We start from the raw sequence: 26,648 nt of genomic DNA, 5'->3' as shown, positions 1-26,648 counted from the left end.
TTTTATATGTGTTTTCTATCTCTTTATTTTCTGCCCCACATCCTGCCTACTGCTAACGGGCTTGTACATAGCTCCCATCAGTGTCTTTTTACCTATGTGATTCCTCAACTCCACCCACAGAGATTCTATGTCTTCTGATTCTATATTGCTTCTTGCTATCAAATTAACTTCATTCCTTACAAACAATGCAACCCCGCCGCCTCTGCCATCTGCCTGTCCTTTCGCTAAGACACATATCCTTGGATATTTAGATCCCAGCCCTGATCCCCTTGCAGCCATGTCTCTGTGATGCCAACAACATCATACCAGCCAATTTAAATGTGCTCAACAAGCTCATTTATCTGGTTCCGTATACTGCGCACATTTAGGTACAACATCCTCAGTCCCGCATTGACCACCTCCCTTCTCATACTTGTCACTTTGTTTGCTCTGCCTGAGGTTAGATTTCCGCCACCTTCTATACTCTTTGTCCTATTACGTGGTCTGGAAACTTTAATAACCTCTCCTGACCCCCGGCCTCTTTAACTAGTTGAAAGTCCTCATCATTAACCTGCACTTCTACTCTCTCCTTTAACTTTGATTTTCTAATTCTCCATACAACTGAACCCACCCCCCACTATTCAGTTTAAAGCCCTATCTACAGCCCTAGTTATATGATTCCGCCAGGACTCTGGTCCCAGCACGATTAAGATGAAGACCGTCCCATCGGAACAGGTCCCCTCTTCCCCAGTACTGGTGCCAATGTCCCATGAATTCAAACCCATTCCTCACACACCAATCTTTGAGCCACACATTTACCTCCTCAATCTTTTTGACCCTGTGCCAGTTAGCTCATGGCTCAGGTAGTAATCCAAAGATTATTACCTTTTTGGTTCTTCTCTTTAGTTTAACTCCTAGCTGTTCATTCTCCCTACCTTGTCTCACCCCTCCCCTATCTTGCCTCCCTCCCCCGCCCCCACCAGGCCTAGTCGTGCCTCCATCTCCCCACTTCCCTGTCTTGTTTCTCCCCAAGTTCTGTGTCTCACCTCTCCCCTTTGGTTTTGTTTCCAATGCTCAGCATTGGTGCAGATTGTACTACAGCTGCCCTCTATTCCGCAGTCACAGTGTTAAAGATGGGAGAAAATAACATTTACGGACCGACAAGTCATGGACATCTGAAGTTTGCCGGGCGCACATCACTTATGCACAGTTGTGAAACAGACCGTTCTATTTATCCACTGGCGGGGCATTTAATTTAGAGGAAGTATGTAATTCCACAACTTGGACTTTTAATGAGCATTCACGACTCATTTTGCATCGACTCTCACAAACTTCTACAGATGTGTGATGGAGAGCATCCTATCCAGCTGCATCACAGCCTGGTATTGCAACTGCTCAGTCCAAGGTCGCAAGAAACTGTAGAGTGTGGTGAACTCAGCCCAACGCATCACACAAACTTGCCACCCCCACATTGATTCTGTATACACCTCTCGCTGCCTCAGGAAGGCAGACAGCATTATCAGAGACCCCTCCCACCCAGGTATTGCCTTCTTCCAGACCCTTGCATTAGGCAGAAGGTACAGAAGTCTGAAGACCCGCACATCCAGACATAGGAACAACTTCTTCCCCACAGCTACAAGACTCCTCAACGACTCCCCCTCAGACTGATCTGTTCCCTCGTAAGAACACTAATCAGGACGCCCAATGGTGCTCTTGCTCAAGTATTTGCTTTGTTTGGCCCCTTGTTCCACATTGTAACCAATCACTGTTTTTTCGATGTACCATTTGTCAGTGTTCCCTGTTGATTATTCTTGTGTCTTCTATGTACGTACTGTGTACGTTCCTCGGCCGCAGAAAAATACTTTTCACTGTACTTCGGTACATGTGGCAAGAAATCAAATCAAATCATATGAGATTAAAATTAATGCAATTGTGGATCACCATAGAATCACTACCATGCAGAAGGAGGACATTCAACCCATCGAGTCTGCACCAACCCCCTGTAAGAGCTTCTCACCCAGGCCCCCACTCTATCCCCACAACTACATCTAATCTGCACAGCTTTAGATTCTGGGAGGAAACCGGAGCACCCCCGGGGAGAATGGGCAAACTCCACACAGTCAATCACCCAAGGCTGGAATTGAACCTGGGTTCCTTGTGCTGTGATGCAGCAGTGCTAACAACTGTGCTACCATGCCACCTGGATCCTGGCATAGATCAGCGGGAAACTAAACCCATCTTTAACCCACCATCAAAGTCGCAAGAACAAAATTCACAACTATTTTAACCAGAGGGACTTTTTTTATCATGTCAAATTTAGTGCCCCTGCTCACCACGATTCCCACCATTGGCAGGGGTGGAATATTCTACCCTATACCAGGCAAGATGTACAAACTCTGTGAATGAAATGCTTTATCTATAATTGCTAAGATTGTAAACTGATTCTAGTCAAACCTCTGAACGAAGTGGGATAGGGATACTCCAAATTTAATCGTTATTTGAAATGAATATTTAGCCACTTCATTAACTTTTGTAGTTGAAGGTTAACAATTCAAACTTACCTGGACAAAAAAAACCATGTCCCAAACAGACTTCAATAGAACAATATCTAAACTGCATTGCTTCAGTTGTTTATAATCTGGTACGTTCACTTCAAATAGCTCAGCTGTTCTCTGAAGAGATTGCATTTCAGCTTGTAGATTGATAATATGTCCATGTGTCTACGGCACAAGAGAAAAATTAGATAGCACCTGAAAAACAGCTATAGCAATTCATGTATTGCAAAGAACTGTCAATAATATACAGTTGAAATGTCTAATGTGTTCTTACCTTATCTAAAAGTGTATATGGATTGTGTGTATTAAACCTTAAAATGGCTTCATTCCTAAACTGTTCTCTAAACTTGCATTGGTTTTCCTGAAAAAGAAACAAAACAATCAGTGATATTCCTTTTGAAAGCATGGCAAAGGCGTTTGAACTAAAATACTAATTTCTATCACAACAGTTATCACTTGACATTTCTATCGTTTAGTTTCAAATGCACAGAATTGGCGAATAAAGTGTTAGCAACAAAGATAAAATGTGAGCATGATTGTTTGGAGAAAATAGACGGAGGAGAGAAAGGAAAGGGGGGAAACAGCAACTGAATGTGATTAATTAATTTCGGGCAGCATCAAGAAAGTTCTGATGAGGCAGTCAATTGCAAGAATTTGAAGCAAGAGTGTTCAGCAGGACATCAGATGAACGTTTAATGTCCAGAAGTGTGTAAAGGAGTTGGTAGCATTATAATTACAGACATAGAAAAACTGGGGACATTATTCTTCATTCCCCGACGCCGATTTTGTAATTGATGATCAGGCAGAGAATCCCTTTTTACGATGGAATCAGGGGTGGTGCCTGATACTCCCCCGCCCCCCCCCACCCCCAAAACACCGTCATTGAGGGGCTGCCGCACGCCCTTGAGACAGTCTCAGGAAGTCACCTGAAGGCCCTTTTGCGATGCTCCAACCCCAGTAGGCCGAGTTGCTGACCACGTGGCAGACGTGTGGTCCCAGCGGTCGGAGGACCGGCGTGGCGGCTGTGGACTGTGTCCAGTGCCGCCACAGTCGGGTGGGAGCCATGCTGTTAGCCAGGGGGGCTTCAGCGAGGACCGGGGGGACTGGTGGGGGGTTGCCTGAGGATGGTAAGAGGGTGCCCAGGGGGACACCCTCTTAGGCAACTTAGGCAAGTCTAGGAAAGAGGACCTGTTTAGAGATTATAAAGAGTTAGGATTCAAATTAAAAAACAGGTCCTCAAGGGTCATAATCTCCGGATTACTGCCCGAGCCATGTGCAAATTGGCATAGGGAGGCAAGAATAAGGGAAGTTAACACGTGGCTGAAAGAGTGGTGTGGGAAAGAGGGGTTCCTTTTCATGGGACACTGGCATCAGTTTTGGGACAGGGGGGACCTATACCTTTGGGATGGTCTCCACCTGAACCGAGCTGGGACCAGTGTTCTGGCGAAAAGAGTAAATAGGGTGGTCAATAGGACTTTAAACTACAGATTGGGGGGGAAGGGAAAGTCAGGGAACCAAGAGGTGAAGGAATCAGTGGGAAGCGTAGCTGCTTAGGATTACAAAAAATCACGAAAAGACAGAGCTCAGGAGAGGTTACGATAGTCCCCATCTCACAAAATATGACACAGTGTATGGAAAGGCTCAGTAAACCAAGGTCCACCACACTAAGAAAACAAAAAGGGACAGTCAATAGGGAATTAAAGGTGCTATATTTAAATGCCCGCAGTGTACGGAACAAGGTAGATGAGCTTGTGGCCCAGATTGTGACTGGCAGGTATGATGTGGTAGGCATCACAGAGACGTGGTTGCAGGGGGTTCAGGACTGGCAGTTAAACATCCAGGGATATACAACCTATCGAAAAGACAGAGAGGTGGGTAGAGGGGGCGGGGATGCCTTGTTAATTAGAAATGAAATTAAATCAATAGCACTAAACGACATAGGGTCAGACGATGTGGAGTCTGTGTGGGTAGAGTTGAGGAACCACAAAGGCAAAAAAACCATAATGGGAGTTATGTACAGGCCTCCTGACAGTGGTCAGGACCAGGGGCACAAAATGCACCACGAAATAGAAAGGGCATGTCAGAAAGGCAAGGTCACAGTGATCATGGGGGACTTCAATATGCAGGTGGACTGGGTAAATAATGTTGCCAGTGGACCCAAAGAAAGGGAATTCATTGAATGTTTACAGGATGGCTTTTTGGAACAGCTTGTGATGGAGCCCATGAGGGAACAGGCTATTCTGGACTTAGTGTTATGTAATGAGCCAGAATTGATAAAAGATCTTAAAGTAAGGGAACACTTAGGAAGCAGTGATCATAATATGGTAGAATTCAGTCTGCAATTTGAAAGAAAGAAGGTAGGATCAGATGTAAAGGTTTTACAGTTAAATAAAGGTAATTACAGGCGCATGAGGGAGGAACTGACGAAAATCGACTGGAAGCAGAGCCTAGTGGGAAAGACAGTAGAACAGCAATGGCAGGAGTTTCTGGGAGTAATTGAGGACACAGTGCAGAGGTTCATCCCAAAGAAAAGAAAGGTTATCAGAGGGAGGATTAGGCAGCCATGGCTGACAAAGGAAGTCAGGGAATGCATCAAGGCAAAAGAGAGAGCCTATAATGTGGCAAAGAGTAGTGGGAAGTCAGAAGATTGGGAAGGCTACAAAAACAAACAGAGGATAACAAAGAGAGAAATAAGGAAGGATTGGATCAAATATGAAGGTAGGCTAGCCAGTAACATTAGGAATGATAGTAAAAGTTTCTTTAAATACATTAAAAACAAACAAGAGGCAAAAGTAGACATTGGGCCGCTCCAAAATGACGCTGGTAATCTAGTGATGGGAGACAAGGAAATAGCTGAGGAACTTAATAAGTACTTTGCGTCAGTCTTCACAGTAGAAGACATGAGTAATATCCCAACAATTCAGGAAAGTCAGGGGGCAGAGTTGAATATGGTTGCCATCACAAAGGAGAAGGTGCTAGAGAAACTAAAAGGTCTGAAAATTGATAAATCTCCGGGCCCAGATGGGCTACATCCTAGAGTTCTAAAGGAGATAGCTGAAGAAATAGTGGAGGCGTTAGTTATGATCTTTCAAAAGTCACTGGAATCAGGGAAAGTCCCAGAGGATTGGAAAATCGCTGTTGTAACCCCCCTGTTCAAGAAGGGAACAAGAAAAAAGATGGAAAATTATAGGCCAATTAGCCTAACCTCGGTTGTTGGCAAAATTCTAGAATCCATCGTTAAGGATGAGATTTCTAAATTCTTGGAAGTGCAGGGTCGGATTAGGACAAGTCAGCATGGATTTAGTAAGGGGAGGTCGTGCCTGACAAACCTGTTAGAGTTCTTTGAAGAGATAACAAATAGGTTAGACCAAGGAGAGCCAATGGATGTTATCTATCTTGACTTCCAAAAGGCCTTTGACAAGGTGCCTCACGGGAGACTCCTGAGTAAAATAAGGGCCCATGGTATTCGAGGCAAGGTACTAACATGGATTGACGAATGGTTGTCAGACAGAAGGCAGAGAGTTGGGATAAAAGGTTCTTTTTCGGAATGGCAACCGGTGACAAGTGGTGTCCCGCAGGGTTCAGTGTTGGGGCCACAGCTGTTCTCTTTATATATTAACGATCTAGATGACGGGACTGGGGGCATTCTGGCCAAGTTTGCCGATGATACAAAGATAGGTGGAGGGGCAGGTAGTATTGAGGAGGTGGGGAGGCTGCAGAAAGATTTAGACAGTTTAGGAGAATGGTCCAAGAAGTGGCTGATGAAATTCAACGTGGGCAAGTGCGAGGTCTTGCACTTTGTAAAAAAGAATAGAGGCATGGACTATTTTCTAAACGGTGACAAAATTCATAATGCTAAAGTGCAAAGGGACTTGGGAGTCCTAGTCCAGGATTCTCTAAAGGTAAACTTGCAGGTTGAGTCCGTAATTAAGAAAGCAAATGTAATGTTGTCATTTATCTCAAGAGGCTTGGAATATAAAAGCAGGGATGTACTTCTGAGGCTTTATAAAGCACTAGTTAGGCCCCATTTAGAATACTGTGAGCAATTTTGGGCCCCATACCTCAGGAAGGACATACTGGCACTGGAGCGGGTCCAGCGGAGACTCACACGGATGATCCCAGGAATGGTAGGCCTAACATACGATGAACGTCTGAGGATCGTGGGATTATATTCATTGGAGTTTAGGAGGTTGAGGGGAGATCTAATAGAAACGTACAAGGTAATGAATGGCTTGGATAGGATGGACGTAGGGAAGTTGTTTCCATTAGCAGGGGAGACTAGGACGCGGGGGCACAGCCTTAGAATAAAAGGGAGTCACTTTAGAACAGAGATGAGGAGAAATTTCTTCAGCCAGAGAGTGGTAGGTCTGTGGAATTCATTGCCACAGAGGGCGGTGGAGGCCGGGACATTGAGTGTCTTTAAGACAGAAATTGATAAATTCTTGATTTCTCGAGGAATTAAGGGCTATGGTGAGAGAGCGGGTAAATGGAGTTGAAATCAACCATGATTGAATGGTGGAGTGGACTCGATGGGCCGAATGGCCTTACTTCCACTCCTATGTCTTATGGTCTTATGGACACTATCTGGCAGGTCACATCCACGCATGGCCGGCGCCATGTTGTACGGTGCAACGGCTGCTTTTTTGACTTGAAATGCCACAGATCGTCCAGTCATAGCCTGAAAATCGGAGAATCCAGCCCAGGACATCTGAATCAGTTTATCTTGTTACCCACTGAGAGCAAGTGCATGCGCTTTTTGTGTGAAACGAGAATATTGTTTTGAGATACGTGACAACAGCATTGATTTTATTCAATCGCAAAATTTATGAATAAAGGACTTTTTCAATATATCAGATATACAAATCAAAATATGACCGTACACCTACAATTATATATATCTTGCTCTATCTATCAATAATATAAACTCCCCCAGCCAAGTTCTGCGAAGTAAATTCCTTTCCTGCTTCGATTTATCACATTTTGATGCCATCAATACTTTAACTGGATATTTAGGCTTGCCTTTAATCCTCCCAACACAAGGTGGCACTACAGTTCCTCCAAGCTCTGAGTCTGTTCCCCTGAAACATTTTATTTCGGGTTTTTATTTTTTCTATCCTGGACTAGCATGCTAAGGTTGCCCAAGTATTCATCCGATTCCACATGCTGTAATTCCCAACTCAGAGATTATCCAGCCTTGTTGTTGACAAATTTACCAATTCTCTGTAATAATAATCATAATCTTCATTGTCACAAGTAGGCTCACATTAACACTGCAATGAAGTTACTGTGAAAAGCCACTAGTCGCCACATTCCAGTGCCTGTTCGGGTACACAGAAGGAGAATGCAGAATTTTTAGCTGATACGGGAATTGAACCTGCGCTGCTGGCCTTGTTCTGCATCACAAACCAGCTGTCTGGCCCGCTGAGCTAAACCAGCCCCTACTTGCAAACATTAAAAAAGTAGGAAATAAATTAGAACATAGAACAGTACAGCACAGAACAGGCCCATCAACCCTCAATGTTGTGCTGAGCATTGTCCGAAACCAAGATCAAGCTATCCCACTCCCTGTTATTCTGGTGTGCTCCATGTGCCTATCCAATAACCGCTCCACTATCACAGCAGGCACTCCATTCCACACCCGAACCACTCTCTGAGTAAAGAACCTACCTCGGACATCCCTCCTATATCTCCCATCCTGAACCTTATAGTTATGCCCCCTTGTAACAGCTACATCCACCTGAGGAAACAGTCTTTGAACGTCCACTCTATCTATCCCCCTCATCATCTTATAAACCTCTATTAAGTCGCCTCATCCTCCTCTGCTTCAAAGAGAAAAGCTCTCGCTCCCTCAACCTTTCCTCATAAGACCCATCCTGCAAACAAGGCAGCTTCCTGGTAAATCTCCTTTGCACCCTTTCCAATGCTTCCACATCCTTCCGATAGTGAGATGACCAGAACTGCACACAATACTCCAAATGTGATCTCACCAGGGTCATGTACAGTTGCAGCATAACTCAAGCCCCCGTTAATAAACGCTAACACACTATAGGCCTTCTTCACGGCTCTATCCACTTGAGTGACAACCTTCAGAGGTCTGTGGACATGAACTCCAAGATCTCTCTGTTCCTCCACATTCCCCAGAACCCTGCCGTTGACCCTGTAATCTGCATTTAAATTTTTTCTACCAAAATGAATCACCTCGCACTTATCAGGGTTAAATTCCATCTGCCATTTTTCGGCCCAGCTCTGCATTCTATCAATGTCTCTTTGCAGCCAACAACAGCCCTCCACCTCATCCACTACTCCACCAATCATGGCGTCATCAGCAAATTTACTGACCCACCGTTCAGCCCCCTCCTCCAAGTCATTGATAAAAATCACAAGTAGCAAAGGACCCAGCACTGGTACACTGCTGGTAACTGGTCTCCAGTCTGAACATTTTCCATCCACCACCACCCTCTATCTTCTATATGATAGCCAGTTACTTATCCAATTGGCCAAATTTCCCTCTATCCCACACCTCCTTACTTTCTTCATAAGCTGACCATGGGGAACCTTATCAAACGCCTTACTAAAATCCATGTATACGACATCAATTGCTCTACCTTCATCTACACACTTAGTTACCTCCTCAAAGAATTAAATCAAATTCGTGAGGCAAGACTTACCCTTCACGAATCCGTGTTGACTATCCCGGATTCAACTGCATCTTTCCAAATGGTTATAAATCCTACCCGTCAGGACCTTTTCCATTAATTTACCGACCACCGAAGTAAGACTAACCGGCCTATAATTACCAGGATCATTCCTATTCCCTTTCATGAACAGAGGAACAACATTCGCCACTCTCCAGTCCTCTGGCACTATCCCGTGGACAGTGAGGACCCAAAGATCAAAGCCAAAGGCTCTGCAATCTCATCCCTTGCCTCCCAAAGAATCCTTGGATATATCCCATCTGGCCCAGGGGACTTGTCGACCCTAAGGTTTTTAAAAATTGCTAATACATCCTTCCTCAGAACATCTACCTCCTCCAGCCTACCCGCCTGTATCACACTCTTATCCTCAAAAACATGGCCCCTCTCCTTGGTAAACACTGAAGAAAATTCAACGCCTCTCCAATTTCTTCAGACTCCATGCACACGTTCCCACTACTGTCCTTGACTGGCCCGAACCTCACATAAGAGTAAAAAGCCTTGTGGTTTTCCTTGATCCGACCCACCAAGTACTTCTCATGCCCCCTCCTAGCTCTCCTAAGCCCTTTTTTTAGCTTATTCCTTGCTACCTTGTAACCCTCAAGCGACCAAACTGAACCTTGTTTTCTCATCCTTACATACGCTTCCTTTTTCCTCTTGACAAGACCTGCAGCCATGTGTTTATCTGCACTCTCTCCCTGTTCTTCACCTCGCTAGCATGTGGCACGGGCAACAAACCAGAGATGACAACATGGTTTGTCCTGGCTCTCAGCTTCCACCCCAGCTCCCTAAATTCCTGTTTTAAATCCCCGCCCCTTCTCTTCCCTATGTCGTTGGTACCGATGTGTACCATGACTTGTGACTGTTCCCCTCCCCCTTAAGGATTCTGAAATCACGGTCCGAGATGTCACGGACCCTGGCACCCGGGAGGCAACATACCATCCATGAGTCTCTTTTGTTGCCACAGAACTGTCTATCTGTCCCTCTCACTATCGAGTCTCCAATAACCATTGGTCTCCTGCTCTCCCCCCTTCCCTTCTGAGCCACAGGGATGGACTCAGTGCTGGAGGTCCGTTCACCGTGGCTTACCCCTGGTAGGTCGTCCCCCTCAACAGTATCCAAAGTGGTATACTTGTTACTGAGGGGAACGACCACAGAGGATCCCTGCACGAACTGCTTCCTCCCAGCCCCTCTCACCGTCACCCATCTATCTTGATTCTTCGGAGTAACTACATCCATGAAGCTACTATCTATGACCACATCTGCCTCCCGAATGATCAGAAGTTCATCCAGCTCCAGCTCCAGTTCCCTAACAATTGAATTTGTATAATGCCTGAAAGATGGCGCTACAAATTGTTGAGGTACAGAACTTGAGCATTGTTGAAAAAGGAGGCATGCCGTCAAAGTTTGTCATCTCGTACTCATCAGGGCAAACTCAAGAATTTCAAATTTAGCATTCTTGCTATTCCTACCTGTTCTGATAAGTGCAAGTCAAAAAGCTTAAACAGCTTGACTTTTTTTCAGCAGTACACACATTGCTTCCCATATTTCACATTAATTTAACTTACACTCATTTTAATCTTAAATCTCAACGATTACATATATTTAAAAATTTCCGATTTTATGCTGTTTCTCAGTTTAAGTTCAATGTCTATGTAATTTTGTATAATTTCTCTCAGCCTTTTCTCGTACTTTACATTTATTATTGTTTTTGTTTAAAATATATTTGATTGAGGCATTTATATTACAAATTTTAACAGAATAAACACACACCAAGAAAACACAGCCAATATGGCTTACATAAACAACACCCCAACAACAATTCCCCACCAACCTACTCCCACCTTACCTAACTCCTTATGCCTCCCCTTATTAACCACCCCTACCCTCCTGACAGCTTAGTCCTTTCCAAAGAAGTCAATAAAAGGCTGCCGCCTCCGGGCTAACCTTAGCATCGAGCCTCATCAGGGCGAACTTAATCTTCAAGCATGAGAAACCCAGCCATAACACTAGTGGTTACTAATGTTCACTAATGTCACCAATGGCGGCATGGTATCACAGTGGTTAGCACTGTTGCTTCACAGAGCCAGGGTCCCAAGTTCGATTCCCGGCTTGGGTCACTGTCTGTGCGGCGTATGCACATCCTCTCTGCGTGCGTTTCCTCTGGATGCTCCAATTTCCTTCCACAAGTCCCGAAAGACGCAAGCCTGGAATCTCCGATTCTAGGGCTATGCTCCCACGACCGGCGCAAAACGGCCACCAATTCCCCGTTTTGCTGCGGGCTAGCAGGACGGCAACGTAGAGCACCCGGCTCAAGCTAAATTGCCGGGTCTGTAGCCGTGCATGTGCACAGCGGCGGCCTGCAGCGACCTCGGAGAATTGCCGGGTCCATAGCCGCGCAGGCGGACAGCGGCGGCCTGCAGCAGCCAAGTTGTGCTTCATGGCGGAGGCTGCTCGCGGACCCCCCCCACAAAATAATCCACCCCTGTGGCCGGCTTGCGCGCCCCAGACCACTCCTCCACAGTGCCCCCCACTGTGGTGGCGCTGGGCTGAGTCCACAGCCACCACACAGAGTTCCAGACGGGTTAGACCATGAGAGACCCACGCCATCGGGAACTCGGCCGGTCAGGGGCGGAGCATCAGGGGGCGGGCCTCAGGCAATGTCCTAAGGCTGTCGATACGTGGCGTACTCTGTGAGTACATCGCTTTGGAGGGGGCGGAGCATCGCGAAAGCGGTGTCGCCCCCGATTCTGTCGTAAACTTCGATTTTACGGCCGTAGAATCCAGCCCGTGCTGAATTGGACATTCTGGATTCTCCCTCTGTGGAAACGAACAGGCACCGGAATGCGGAGACTAGGGGCTTTTCACAGTAACTTCACTACAGTGTTAATGTAAGCCTACTTGTGACAATAAAGATTAGTATGTATTAATACCCCCAACTTCGGAGGTTCCGAGTCTCTCCATGCTAACAAGATCCGCCGCCGGGCTACCAGGGAGGCAAAGGCCAAGACATCGCCCTCTCTTGCCCCCTGGACTTGCTGGTCTTCTGACACACCAAAAATCAGAACCACTCTTACCTTCAGTACCTCCGACATGACATCATCAAATCACTGCCAGAAACCCTCAAGCTTTGGACATGTTCAAAACATATGGACATGATGCACAGGCCCATCCGCACACCGGCCACATCTATCCTCCATCCCTTCACAAAACCCGCTCATCTGGGCCACAGTCATATGTGCCCTGTGGACACCTTAAATTGTATAAAGCTAAGCCTGGCACACAACGAGGGCGCATTGATTCGCCTCAGGGCATTCTCCCATAACCCAGCCTCCAATTCCCAACCCAACTCTTCCTTCTACTTCCACTTCACCTCCCCTATCGGGGCTCCCTCTCAGTCCATCAGCTCTTTGTGGATTTCCGTTCCCATCCCCTCCCCCACTCCCGTATTCGACAACATATCCTGAAGGCCCTGCGGCGGCACATGTGGGAAGGTCGATACCTGCCTCCGCACAAAGTCCCTCACCTGCAAGTGACGGAACCCATTCCCACGGGGCAGCTCAAACTCCTCCTCCAACTCTTCCATGCACGGAAAGCCCCGGTCTATAAACAAACCACATTCATATGGTTTGGTCCTGTCCAAAGCTGGAGGATTACTGGAAGGAGGTGTTTAGGGTAATCTCTGAAGTGGTGCACATGAAACTGGACCCGGGCCCTTGGGAGGCCATATTCGGGGTGTCGGACCAGCCGGGGTTGGAAACGGGTGCGGAGGCAGATGTAGCCTTCACCTCGTTGATCGCCCGAAGGAGGATCCTGTTAGGATGGAGATTAACCTCTCCACCCTGTGCCCTGGCATGGTGGGGGTACCTGCTGGAATTCTTAACACTTGAAAAGGTCAAATTTGAACTGAGGGGAAGGATGGAGGGGTTCTACAATTCATGGGCGTTATTCATTTTGCTGTTCGAGAATTTGATCACATCGAACATTAGGGGGGGGGTTGGGTGCGGCGAGGGTGTCAATGGTGATTATGGGTGATTCCTGATTCCTTTTTGTCATTTGTTTACGTTAACATGTGGGCCAATGTTTGGGGTTTGGTGGGAGGATGGGATCATTGTTATTGTTATGGGGATTGATATTACATTCGTTACTGATTATTATTTATTGGTGGGTATAAATTTGGGAGAAAATGTGAAAAAGGAGAATAAAAAATATTTTTTAAAAAGACTTTATCGTCTGAACTGGCTGAGGTTATTCTCAACCTCCTTCTCAACCTTGCCCCTCACCATGACCTCTGGGACTGTGGTGATGTTTAAAAATGTACATTGGAGTAGAAATAATAGGACCATCATAACATACTTCTGCAAGGTATTTCAAGTAAAATGCAAAATATCTGCATTGTAAACAAACACTATTCAATGATGGAAATTAATCAGCCTATTATTCTCAACTTTGGTTTATACATCCTGTGCAATTACTGTTTGAGCCTCGAAAACGATAAATTATAAAACTTATATTAACATTACATCTGTTTAGTGCATAGACTGACATTCCATGATTACATAACATGACTGTGTCAGAATTTTAACTTTAATGGTGCTATTAAGAAACACGTTCCACAGCAAAGTAAGCTCTAAAGGATGACTATATGGTCTGCAACCAATTACCAAGAGAGATTCATAACCTAGTAGATTAAGAATAATTCACACTGAAAGGGGAGGAAGCACTACTCCCATTTTCCAAACTGGGATTTACATTATCAGATCTATTTAGAATTCATCACCGTCAAACACATAATTGTTATCTCTGGACATCCCCTTCTCAGAGTTTACAATTTCCTGGTTCACTGATGCTTACCTCTAGTTTGTTAGCAGAACAAAAAATGTGAAACCATTTGATTCAAAGCACTGAGCTAAAAGCTGATCTCACCTCAAACTGTACACATTTTCTTCTGATAACAGCTACTTCATTGGACTGCAAAGGTGCCACTTCATGCTTTACTGTTAAAGCAATCTTTTTCAGATTCTTCCACTTTTCTGGCAATTCCTAAAATTTTTCAGATGAAGAAAATATGCATAATGTAGTAAGTCAAGCATTCAAAAGTATATTTGCATAAATAGTTTGGTTACACACTGTAGTTGGATGGTTTAGACAAGAAATATCTTTTAATATGCATTTACATGCATGATCTTCAAATAACGCTTAAAGTCACATAAAACTATTTGAGTACTTCACAAGAAGGCTTTTCACTACAATCACGATTGCTGCTACAAACCAAAACCAAAGTTTACCAAATTTATTTTTCAAAGTGTGTTTAACATTTTTTATATCTGTGCATTTTAAAATCTCCATCCTGACCAGCATATTAGATTTGTTTTCTAATTTGTTTTCAATGTTCTTCTGTTCACATTGAGTTTCCTTTATTTGCCTCGAGACTAAATATATTTTACTGAAAATCATGGAATAGTCACAGCACAAGTGGTGGCCACTTGGCCCATCAAACCTATGCAGCTCCCTCCAGGAGCAATTTAGCTAGTCCCCATAGTCCCCACTTTTCCCATAGCCCTGCAAGTGTTTTCCTTTCGGGTGCTTATCCAATTCTTTTCTGAAAGCCATGATTTAATCTGCTTCCATCATGTTTTAAGCAAAACATTCCAGATCATAGCCACTCGTTTTGTTAAAAATCCTTTCCTCGTGTCACCTTTGGTTCTTTTGCCCATCACTTCAAATCTGTGTGCTCTTGTTGTCACCGTCCCACGAATGCAAACAGTAACTTCCACTTTCTTTGCGCAATTTCCAATTTTAATGTTCCTCCCCCTCTACTTTTCAAAGAACAAAGAACATTCCAGCACAGGAACAGGTACTTCGGGCCTCCAAACCTGTGCCGGTCATGATACCACCCTTGACCAGAACCCTTGACACTTCCCAATGCCGTATTCCTCTGTACCCAACCTATCCATGTATTTGTTGAGATGCCTTTTCAACGCCGTTAATGAATTTGCTTCCACAACCTCCCCAGGCAGTGCCTTCCAGGTGCTCACCTTGTGCAAATAAACCTGTTTCACACATCTCCTCTGGCCTTTGCCCCACGAACCATAAACCGATGCCCCCTGGTGACTGACCCCTTCACCCTGGGAAAGAGTGCCTGCCCATCCACTATTTCCATGCCCCTCACAATCTTAGAGACCTCTAGCCGGTCGCCCCTCAACCTCTGCCATTCTAATGAAAACAGTCGAAGTCTATTCAGCCTCTCCGCATAGCTAACATCCTGGTAAAATTCCTCTGCATCCTCTCCAAAGCCTCCACATCCTTCTGGTAATGTGGTGACCAGAATTGTGTGCAATATTCCAAGTGCGGCCTTACCAAGGTTCTATACAACTGTAGCATGACTTGCAAGTTTTTATACTCGATGCCCCATCCAATGAAGGCAAGCATTCCATATGCTTTCTTGACTACCTTGTCCATTGAGTTGCCACTTTCAAAAGATTTGTGGACCTGTATGCCTAGATCTCTCTGACTTTCTATATTCCTCAGAGTCTTGCCATTTACTGTATAGTTCCCCTCTATGTTAGACCTACCAAAATGCATTACCTCACATTTGTCTGGGTTAAACTCCATTTGCTGCTCTGCCCAAGTCTCCAACCTATCTATGTCCTGCTGTATCCTCTGACAATCCTCAACACTATCTGCCACTCCACGAACTTTGGTGTCATCCGCAAACTTACTCATCAGACCAGCTACATTTTCCGCCATACTACAAAAAACAGGGGCCCCAGCACCGATCCCTTTGGAACACCACTAGTCACAACCTTACATTCAGAAAAACACCTTTCTACTGCTACCCTCTGCCTTCTGTGACCGAGCCCTGTTTTGTATCCATCTGGCCATCTCACCTCTGATCCCGTGTGACTTAACCTTTTGCACCAGTCTGTCATGAGGCACCTTGTCAAAGGCTTTACTGAAGTCCATGTAAACAACTTCCACCGCCCTCCCTTCATCAATCATCTTTGTCACCACCTCAAAAAACGTAATCAAGTTAGTGAGGCATGACCTCCCCTTCACAAAACTATCGCTGATGTGTCCATTTATTTCCAAATGGGTATAAATCCTGTCCCTGAGAATTCTCTCCAATAATTTACCTGCTACCGAACTGAAGCTCACTGGCCTATAGTTTCCTGGATCATCCCTGCTACTTTTCTTAAACAGCAGTAACACATTAGCTATTCTCCAGTCCTCTGGGATCTCACCTGAAGCCAATGAGGATACAAAGATGACAATCAAAGCCCCAGCAATTTCCTCCCTTGCTTCCCTCAGTATTCTGGGGTAAATCCCATCCGGCCCAGGAAACATATCTACCTTAATATCTTTTAAAACACCCAATACATCCTCCTTTTTGGTGTCAACATGACCCAGTCTATCCACACAACCTACCCAAGGTTTTATTCCACTAAGTCGTTTTCTTTGGTAAGCACTGATGCAAAGTACTCATTTAGTATCTTGCAATTTCCTCTGGTTGAACACATAGACTCCCCCCATTGTCCTTAAGTGGTCCAATCCATTCCCTGGTCACCCTCTTGCTTTTTACATATGAATAGAAAGCATTGGGATTCACCTTAATCCTACATGCCAATGACTTTTCATACCCCTCCCAGCCCTCCTAATTTCCTGCTTAAGTACCTTCCTACTTTCTTTATACTCCTCAAGGGTTTCAACTATCCCCACCCTTCTAGACTGTACAAATCCTTTTTCTTTTTGACGAGGTTCACAATATCCCTCATTCTCCAAGGCTCCCTAAACATCCCATACTTATCCTTTGTTCTCTCAGGAGTGTGACTTTCCTGAATCCTAATCAACTGTTACTTGAAAGACTCCACATGTCTGATGTTGATTCAACTGCCAATCCTGCCCTTCCTTTAACCATGTTTCTGTGTTGGCCACAACATTGTAGTTGCAAGTACTAATCAGTGCTCTAAGTTCATCTGTCTTACCTGCTGTAGTTCTGGCATTGAAACAAATATACTCTAGATCACTGCGTTTGAGCAGACAGGAAGATGTTGTTCTCTTCTTTTTGCTTTCTATTGCCCCTTCAGTTCATACACCGTCAATTCTTACACCTTCTAAGCTAACGCTCTGCTTCCCAACCTCCTGCCATACTAGTTTAAATCCTCCCAAGTGACTCCAGCAAACCTCTCAGCCAGGTTATTGGTGCCCCTCCAGTTCAGATGCAACCCGTCCTTCTTGTACAGGTCACACCTGCCCCAGAAGAGATCCCAAAGGTCCAGAAATCTGAAACACTCCCTCCTATGCCACCAGTTTAGCCACGTATTTAGCTGCACTATCCTTCTATTTCTAGCCTCACTGGCACATGGCACAGGGTGTAATCCTGAGATTATAACCATAGAGGTCATGCTTTTTAGCTTACCGCCTAACTCCCCAAACTCCTTCTGCAGGACCTCATCGCTCTTCCTGCCTATGTCGTTATTACCAATCAGTACTATGACCTCTGGCAGTTCACCGTCCCCCTTCAGGATGTCCTGTGTTCGTTCAAAGGCAACCTTGACCCTGGCACCAGGGAGGCAACATACCATCCTGGAGTCTCTTTCACATCCACAGAAGCGCCTATTTGTGGCCCCTAGCTAGTCCCCTTTAACTATTACTCCTGCATTTGCCCTCCCCTGGTGAGCAACAGAGCCAGTAGTGGGAACACTGTTCTGGCTGCTGTTGTTTTCTCCTGATAGGCTAGCCCCCCCCCCCCGCCCCAAACCCCCCCCATCCCGTCCCCCCCCACCCCCCCCCCCCCCCCCCGGAACAGAATCCAAAATGGTATACTTGTTAGAGAGAGGGACAGCCAAAGGATATTCCTGCACTGACTGCCTGCCCTTTCCAGGGGTCGCCCATCTATCTGCCTGCACCTTGGGCGTGACCACGTCTCTATAACTCTTAGCTATCACGCTGCCACCTGCATGCTCCGAAGTGCATCCAACTGCTACTCCAAACGAACCACGTGGTCTGTAAGGAGTTGCCATTGGTTACACATCCTGAGACCTAGTTGACCAGAATACTGGAAGCATCATGGATCTCCCACATCTCACAGTTAGAGCACCTCATCCCGCTGAGTGACATTCAAGCAATAGTTAATTAATTTAAAATAAATACTTATTAAATTATTAATCGATTAAGTTACAATTAACTATATGGCCCCTGGCGTTAGATTTCTACTGTAAAATTAAATGCAAAATACTAATCTCAATCCTCAGGTTTAGTTACTCCGCTACCTAGTTAATTGATTTGTTTAATTAGTTTCAGTATTTTTTCTTTCAAATTTAACACAGATTCCCTACCAGCCAAACAGGCCACATCTTTACTGTGATGTCACTTCTCAGCTTTTCCCCCCCCCACAATTTGAAAACACAGAGGCACAGACACAAAAAACACTTACCTTCCCAGACTGCACTCCGGATTTCCCCCCCTCAGAGACACAAATACCACTTACCTTCTCAGATTGCACTTGGGATTTCACCCGCTCAGATTCACTCCGATGTGAAGGACTTACCTGCCTGACCTGCTACTCACCAATCAGCTCGCTCCCTTCTAGTCACCTCCAGCAGGGCAAGGCCACTCACTGGAAATTTGAGAGTGACAAATCTAGGAATAAAAGGCACCTCCTGCCGCTGGAAAGTTGGAACCAGTACGCACAACAGATGCGTTACTATTTCCGGGCAAACAACTTCACCGAAAACGAGTGCCATGTGGTCATTTTGCTCACCACCTGCGGCCTGCATACGTTTGGGGTGATTTGGGAGCCTTCATACCCAGCTGCGCTGGACACCAAGGCGTTTCATGAACTTGTGAACTTAGTGGGGCAATATTTTAACCCAACCCCGTCCACGATAGTCCAGCATTACCGGTTTAATACCACTGAGAGGGCTCCAGGAGAATCCCTTGCAGAGTTTCGATCCAGGCTACGCAGGATCGTGGAGTACTGTGACTATGGTGAGACCTTGTCAGAAATCTTATGCATTTGGCTTGCGGTATTAACAATGCGGCCACCCAGAGAAGGTTGTTAGCTGAGCGAACATTAAATTTTCAACAGGCCATTCAAATAGTATTGTCCCGAGAGAGTGCAGAAAGGGGAATGCAGGAACTACAGGGAATGGAGGTGCATGCCTTGGGGCGTAACCCCTTCCGTCCAAAAGCATCTCCACGCACCCTTGCGGTACCTTGGGCGAGGCGGCGTCCGGATCGACGCCAGTGGCCGTCGGATGTTCCTCCCCAAAGGGAGACTTCTCCAGAACCAATGGATGAGGAGCCATGTCCGTGTCGGACTTATGGGCGCCGACCCCATCGCGGACGCCGGTCTTGGGGGCACCAGAGGTGCCGACGTTCCGACAGAAACTGGGGCCAGCTGAGGAGCCGTACCTTCCATTTGGATGAACCTGCGGTGACTACTCCCGAAGACATGCAGACAGAGGGCGACTGCCTGCAGCTGCATTGTGTGGCAGCTCCCCGTGTGGCCCCCATTAAGGTGACAGTACGGGTCAATGGTCACCTGCTTGAGATGGGAGTTGGACACTAGCGCAGCCGTCTCTGTGATCGACCAGAGGACATTCGTCCGCATCAAGCAGGGTATACAGACTCTTACGTTAACCGACACACAGGCCAGGTTGGCCACCGACACGGGGGAACCATTGGACATTGCAGGAACTACGATGACCCCTTTTGTTTGTGGACACCAGGAAGGGCGTTTCCCACTAATCATGGTGCGTCGCCACAGGCCCAGCCTGTTGGGTCCGGACTGGTTGCGCCATTTGCGGCTGCAATGGCAGCACATTCTCCAAACAGGTTATGGAGGATTGACTGAGGTGCTAGGACGGTACCCAGATGTATACCAGCCGGTTTGGGGAAAATAAAAGGGGCTGTAGCCCGTATCCAAGTTGAACCAGGAGCCACGCCGCGCTATTTCTGGGCACGCCCAGTGCCTTACGCCTTGCTCGAGAAGGTAGAAGGGGAGCTCACTCGTTTGGAGACTTTGGGTATTATCAGGCCCATCCGTTTCACTGACTGCGCAGCAGCAATTGTACCTGTAATGAAGCCAGATGCCGCAGTTCGCTTGTGCGGCGACTGTAAACGTACAATGAATATGGCTTTCCCGCATAGTGGATCTCTACGCGAAGCTTGCAGGTGGACTCTCGTTCACGAAATTAGATATGAGTCACGTCTACCTACAGTTGGAGCTGGACCTTGCCTCCCGGCCATATGTAACGATTAATACACACCGGGGCCTGTATGAATATACATGGTTGCCCTCTGAGGTATCCTCTGCCTGCGCTATTTTTCAACGCATCATGGAGGGCATCTTGAGCGTGTCGCTGTCTGCTTAGATGGTGTTTTGATTACAGGGACGTCGGAGCCGGAACATTTGGAAAATTTAGAGACAGTCCTTCGACGCTTTTCAGAGTCTGGAGTCTGTTTACGTCGCACAAAGTGCGTCTTTCAGAGCTGGGTGAGGAGATTGAGGAGGGGACGTGGGCGGATGCCCTGGAAAGAGTGCAATCCTCCTCTTCCTATGCGAGGCTTAGCCTCATACAGTTCAAGGTGCTGCATAGGGCCTACATGACCGGGACGAGGATGAGTAGGTTTTTCGGGGGCGAAGACAGGTGTGCTAGGTGCTCGGGGAGCCCAGCGATCCACGCCCATATGTTCTGGGCATGCCCAGCGCTGGGGGAGTTTTGGAAGGGGGTAGCAAGGACGGTGTCGAGGGTGGTAGGATCCAGGGTCAAGCCAGGCTGGGGACTCGCAATTTTTGGGGTTGCAGTGGAGCCGGGAGTGCAGGAGGCGAAAGAGGCCAGTGTTCTGGCCTTTGCGTCCCTAGTAGCCCGGCGGAGGATCTTGCTTCAATGGAAGGATGCGAGGCCCCCAAGCTTGGAGGCCTGGATCAATGACATGGCGGGGTTCATTAAACTGGAGAAGGTGAAATTTGCCCTGAGGGGATCAGTACAGGGGTTCTTTAGGCGGTGGCAGCCTTTCCTGGACTTCCTGGCAGAACGGTAGGAAAATAGGCCGGCAGCAGCAGCAACCCGGTGGGGTGGGGGGGAAAGGGGGGGGGGTGTTAGTTTCGTTTGAGGGTTAATGTGTTTTTCTTTTGGTTGTTGTTAATACTGGTTTCTTGTTGTTATTTTCTGTTTTTGATATGTTTTGGAAAATCTCAATAAAAAATTTGTTTTTTGATTAAAAAGTGCGTCTTTCAGGCAAAGGAAGTCGTCTACCTACATCCTTCGATGGAACGTGAAGGTTTGCACCCCGTCGCAGAGAAGGTGCGCGCAATTCAACAGGCCCCCGCCCCGACTGACACTTCACACCTTTGTTTTTTCTCGGCCTCGTAAACTATCACGGGAAGTTCCTCCCCAATCTGGCAACTACACTGGCCCCGTTGCACCTTCTGCTAAAGAAGAATCACACCTGGGTTTCGGGTCAGCTGCAAGAAACCGCTTTCTGGCGGGTAAAACAACAATTGTCGTCGTCTGGGTTACTAACCCACTATGATCCTGGAAAGCCTTTGCTCATCACGTGTGATGCATCCCCGTATGGTATTGGTGCCGTCCTGTCCCACAAGATGGAGAATGGAGCAGCGCGGCCGATAGCTTTTGCCTTCCGCACATTGACTGCAGCAGAAAAGAAGTGCACGCAGATCGATAAGGAGGGCCTGGCGGTGAAACGCTTCTACCAGTATGTCTATGGCCGCCACTTCTCTCTCGTGACTGATCATAAGCCTCTGTTGGGACTTTTCCGAGAGGATAAGCCAATACCGCCCATTGCTTCCGCAGGATCCAGCGCTGGGCTATGTTGTTCACTGCCTACGAGTATTCTCTGGAGCACAAACCAGGAACCCAGATAGTGAATGCCGACACACTGAGCCGATTGCCTTTATCGACCGGTTCCATGTCAACCCCCACGACCAGTGAGGTGGTTGCAACCCTAAATTTTATGGACTCCTTGCCTGTCACGGCGTCACAGATCCGTGAGTGGACCCAGACAGATCTAGTCCTATCAAAGGTTCTGCACATAGTCCTATATGATGGGCAGCATAGACGGCTCCCAGGTGAGTGGCGGGCATTTTCCTCCAAACTGCCAGAATTTAGCGTGGAAGATGGTATCCTCTTGTGAGGGATGCGTGTGATTGTCCTGGAAAAAGAACAGGAGCTGATACTAAGGCACGTGCACAGTGGGCATCCAGGTGTGACCAAAATGAAAATGTTGGCCCGGAGTTATGTCTGGTGGCCAGGCCTCGACACCGACATTGAGAAGGTGGCCCAAAACTGTTCCATTTGCCAGGAGCATCAGAAGCGTCCGCCGGCCGGGCCCCTACATCACTGGGAATGGCCAGGGCGGCCTTGCATGCAAATTTCAACGGCCCTTTTCAAGGATCGTGTTCCTTCTATTAATTAATGCCAAGTCTAAATGGTTAGAAGTGCATAAGATGGTAGGCGCAACATCCTGCGTAACAATCGAGAAGATGCATTTGTCTTTCAGTACGCATGGCGTCCCCAAGGTGCTGGTCATGGACAACGGCACTCCGTTCACAAGCGAGGAGTTTGCGAGGTTCATGAAGATGAATGGCATACACCATATCCGCACAGCTCCATACCACCCGGCTTCCAATGGGTTGGTGGAGCGGGCAGGGCAGACATTCAAACGAGACCTAAAGAAGCAGTCTTTCGGGTCGATGGACACGAGACTGCCTCGTTTTTTTGTTTTCATATAGGACCACTCCACATGCGGTTACTGCGGTAGTTCCCGCGGAACTCCGAATGGGCCGGAGACTACGCACCCGCCTCAGCATGGTTTTCCCGGACATTGGCACAAAAGTGCGCTACACTCAAGGACGGCAGAGACATGGTTTTTCTCGGCATCGGCCGATTCGGCAGTTTGCGCACGGTGACCCAGTGTTCGTTTGAAACTTTGCTGGTGGTGCTCAGTGGGTCCCTGGCATTATCTTTCACCGAACGGGCCCTATCTCTTACCAGATCCAAGCCCAGGGTCGTCTCCAACGAAAGCATGTAGACCACGTTCGGTCCAGGAGACCATCTCTTCCAAAGATTCCCCGCCCCCGGAGGTCATTTCTACAGCCACAGAGTCCAGACGCAGTGGAGAGTATTCCTCACAATCTTCCTCTGGTGCCGCACTCAAAGCCTACGCAGGTCGTTGCAGAACTGCGTGGAGATAGAGACGCCAAGATGATGGAGGCAGCGGACTCAGACTCCGAGATGGAGACACAGGACGCCTCAGAGGGGGAGTCCTCAGGCCCACAGGCTGTGGATGCACAACCATTACGCCGTTCATCACGGAAGCACCATTCTCAGTCTCGTTACACGCCGCCCGATCCAGCGTCTCATGCAAATGGTGTCCGGCTTGCGGCAAAATGAGTCCAACGCACTCATTCGCCAGGGTCTTTGGTGGATTCCTTAGACTTTGGTGGGGGGGGGGGGGGATGTTATAACCTGCCTGCTTACCACTGGCTGGGGACTAATGACAATCCCACAATCTTTTGGGAGTGTGAGCTTCCCCAATGGGTGGGGTGGGGGGGGGGGGGGGGAACAGAGAAATCATTAGCAGATTCCCTGCATAAATAAAGCTGGCTAGTTTGAAACCAGTTAGAGAGGAGTGAGCAGCAAGGGAGTTGCTGCTGCTGTTGTGTATATATATATATATATATATATGTTATTGTAAATAAATGTTATTTCTTTCCTTCAACTTGTGCTGGATTCTTTGTGGCCCTCACAAAAGTAGACCCACAGTTAATGTTCATAAATCATTTATAGTTTTAGCTATAAGTGTTCTTGTAATATAACTCAGGCCATCCAACAAGAACATTACACTTCTGTGGGTCCTGTACAGAGTTAAAGACCCCCAATGATCTGTTGGTGTGTATTTATTTCGCGAATTTCGCCATGGTCTTCTTTATAATCTCCGTGTCGTCCCAGTTTTGGGCATACACTTTAACAATGACTACCGGTGCCCCGTCTAGGACACCGCTGGCCATGATATACCGTCCCCTGGGTCCATAACCGTCCTTGTCGACATGAACAGCATCCTTTTATTTAGCAGTATGGCTAACCCCCAACCCTCAAACCCTCTGGCTACAAAGATGGCGCCGGAGCGAGGCGACTCTCTGCAAGCTCTCCCCAACAGATCCACTTTTAATATAACTTATACTCGTTCTAACCTTTTAAAAATTAATTCTAAAGCTAACATTATTACTAACCTCTCTCATTTATCTTCTCTCGCAGGCTTGAAGATCCTCCGAGGCCCTTGGAGACCTTTTGACCCGACCCGACCTGACCTCTTACAACAGAGCAGCCTGTGCCGCGTTGAACTCGCGATGACCTGAACGACTAGCTCTGAGCATTGATATTTATACAGCAGTCCAGGGGGAGGAGTCATGGGCGGAGCCAAGGTTGGAGCCCTGTACAAATTCCTAAACATTCCCAGCGCTGCTCCCCCTAGTGGTCGGGCAATGCAACTGCGCTTACAAATGCATGGTCTCATGTATATACAATACAGTGTGAATTACGGAGTTACATTCACCACATTCACCCCCTACAAAAAAATCAAGTCTGGCGGGGGTGGTGGTTCATAAATTGAGTCTGTCCGGTGGTCGGACTGTCCGCTGCGATCTGCAGAGCAACGGGGTTGCAGCCTCTTGCGGTGGCTGGACGGGTGTTGTGGGTTGGGGTACGATGGCGGACTCCAGGGAAGATCTCGTCCGAGCTCCACACCCGTCTGGTTCGACTGGGGACTGAGGGCGCTGGGGGTTAGTCGGTGCGGGCGCGCGAAACAGGTGGAGCAAGCAAGTGGGATCGGGAGCGCGAGGGGGTGGCTGGGTTGCCCGGAACCAATGCAGCAAGCTAGAGGGCTCGGGAGCCTAAGGGGGCGGTAGGATGGGGTGTAGGGTGAGGAGTGTAACTGTAGTGATAGAGGGGATGCTGAATCCGGCGGGTGCAAGGTCCCAGAGGGATACGGTGTCCTGACGGCCGTCAGGGAACTCGACGAAGGCGTACTGGGGGTTGGAGTGAAGCAGGCGCACCTTCTCAACAAGGGGGTCGGTTTTGTGCGCCCTGACGTGCTTCCTGAGGAGTACAGGGCCCGGTGTCTTCAGCCATGCTGGAAGTGAGATCCCCGTGGTAGTGCCCCTGGAAAAACTGAAGAGCCTCTCGTGAGGGGTCTGATTGGTCGCTGTGCATAAGAGGAACCTAATAGCGTGGAGCACGTCTGGGAGGACTTCCTGCCAATGGGAGACTTGGAGATTCCTGGACCGGAGGGTCAGTAGGACGCTCTTCCAGACCGTCGCATTCTCCCTCTCCACCTGCCCGTTCCCCCTGGGGTTGTAGCTGGTAGTCCTGCTCAAGGCGATGCCCTTGTCGAGCAGGTACTGACGCAGCTCGTCGCTCATGAAGGACAAACACCAGTCGCTGTGCACGTACCTGGGGAAACCAAACAGGGTGAAGATACTATGCAGGGCCCTAATGACTGTGTGGGAGATCATATCGGGGCACGGGATAGCAAATGGGATGCGGGAGAACTCATCTATGACGTTTAAGAAGTAAACGTTCCTGTTAGTTGAGGGGAGTGGCCCTTTGAAATCGATCGCAAGGCGTTCAAAGGGCCTAGAAGCCTTGACCAGGTGGGCCCTGTCTGGTCTATAGAAGTGCGGTTTGCACTCCGCACAGATCGGGCAGTCTCTGGTAACGGCTTTTACCTCCTCAGTGGAGAAAGGCAGATTTCGGACTTTGATGTAGTGGGCGAGCCGGGTGACCCCCGGGTGGCAGAGGTCGTTGTGGATGACTTTCAGGCCATATTTATGATCTGCGCGCTGGCGCATGTCCCGCGGGATAGGGCATCTGGGGGCTCGTTGAGCTTCCCCGGTCGATACTTAATATCGTAGCTATAGGTGGAGAGTTCGATCCTCCACCGCAGGATTTTATCGTTTTTAATTTTGCCCCTTTGCGAGTTGTCAAACATGAAGGCAACCAATCGTTGGTCGTTGATGAGGGTGAACCTCCTACCTGCGAGGTAGTGCCTCCACTGACGAATAGCCTCCACAATGGCTTGTGCTTCTTTTTCGACTGCCGAGTGTCGGAGGTCCGAAGCGGAGAGGGTACGGGAGAAAAATGCAACTGGCCTTCCTGCCTGATTAAAGGTGGCTGCTAGATCTACCTCTGAGGCGTCGCTCTCAATCTGAAATGGAGTGGATTCATCCACCGCTCGCATGGCCGCCTTGGCGATGTCCTCCTTGATGCAGTTGAAGTCCTGGTGCGCCTCAGCTGACAGGGGAAATAGTGTGGCCTTAAAGAGTGGGCGGGCTTTGTCCGCATATTGAGGGACCCACTGGGCGTAGTAGAAAAAGAAACCCAAGCACCGTTTGAGG

At 47.6% G+C, this 26,648-nt stretch overlaps 1 protein-coding gene across 1 annotated transcript in view; it reads right to left on the bottom strand.

Moving 5' to 3' along the window:
• LOC119962304 (dynein heavy chain 11, axonemal-like) overlaps positions 1 to 26,648 on the bottom strand; it is a 690,045-nt gene that overhangs the window by 646,187 nt on the left and 17,210 nt on the right. Inside the window, exons 3-5 of the mRNA XM_038790290.1 lie at positions 14,153 to 14,269; positions 2,809 to 2,895; positions 2,541 to 2,699 (exon numbers count right to left, since the gene is read on the bottom strand). Of these exons, the coding sequence (XP_038646218.1) occupies positions 2,541 to 2,699; positions 2,809 to 2,895; positions 14,153 to 14,269 (363 nt within the window). The remainder of the gene's footprint in view (positions 1 to 2,540; positions 2,700 to 2,808; positions 2,896 to 14,152; positions 14,270 to 26,648) is intronic.

This window comes from Scyliorhinus canicula, chromosome 2 (genome assembly GCF_902713615.1).
Source record: "Scyliorhinus canicula chromosome 2, sScyCan1.1, whole genome shotgun sequence".
In the NCBI taxonomy this organism is placed as follows: domain Eukaryota; kingdom Metazoa; phylum Chordata; class Chondrichthyes; order Carcharhiniformes; family Scyliorhinidae; genus Scyliorhinus; species Scyliorhinus canicula.
Note: the sequence above shows the minus strand (reverse complement) of the source record. Positions and strands in the feature narration are given on the sequence as shown.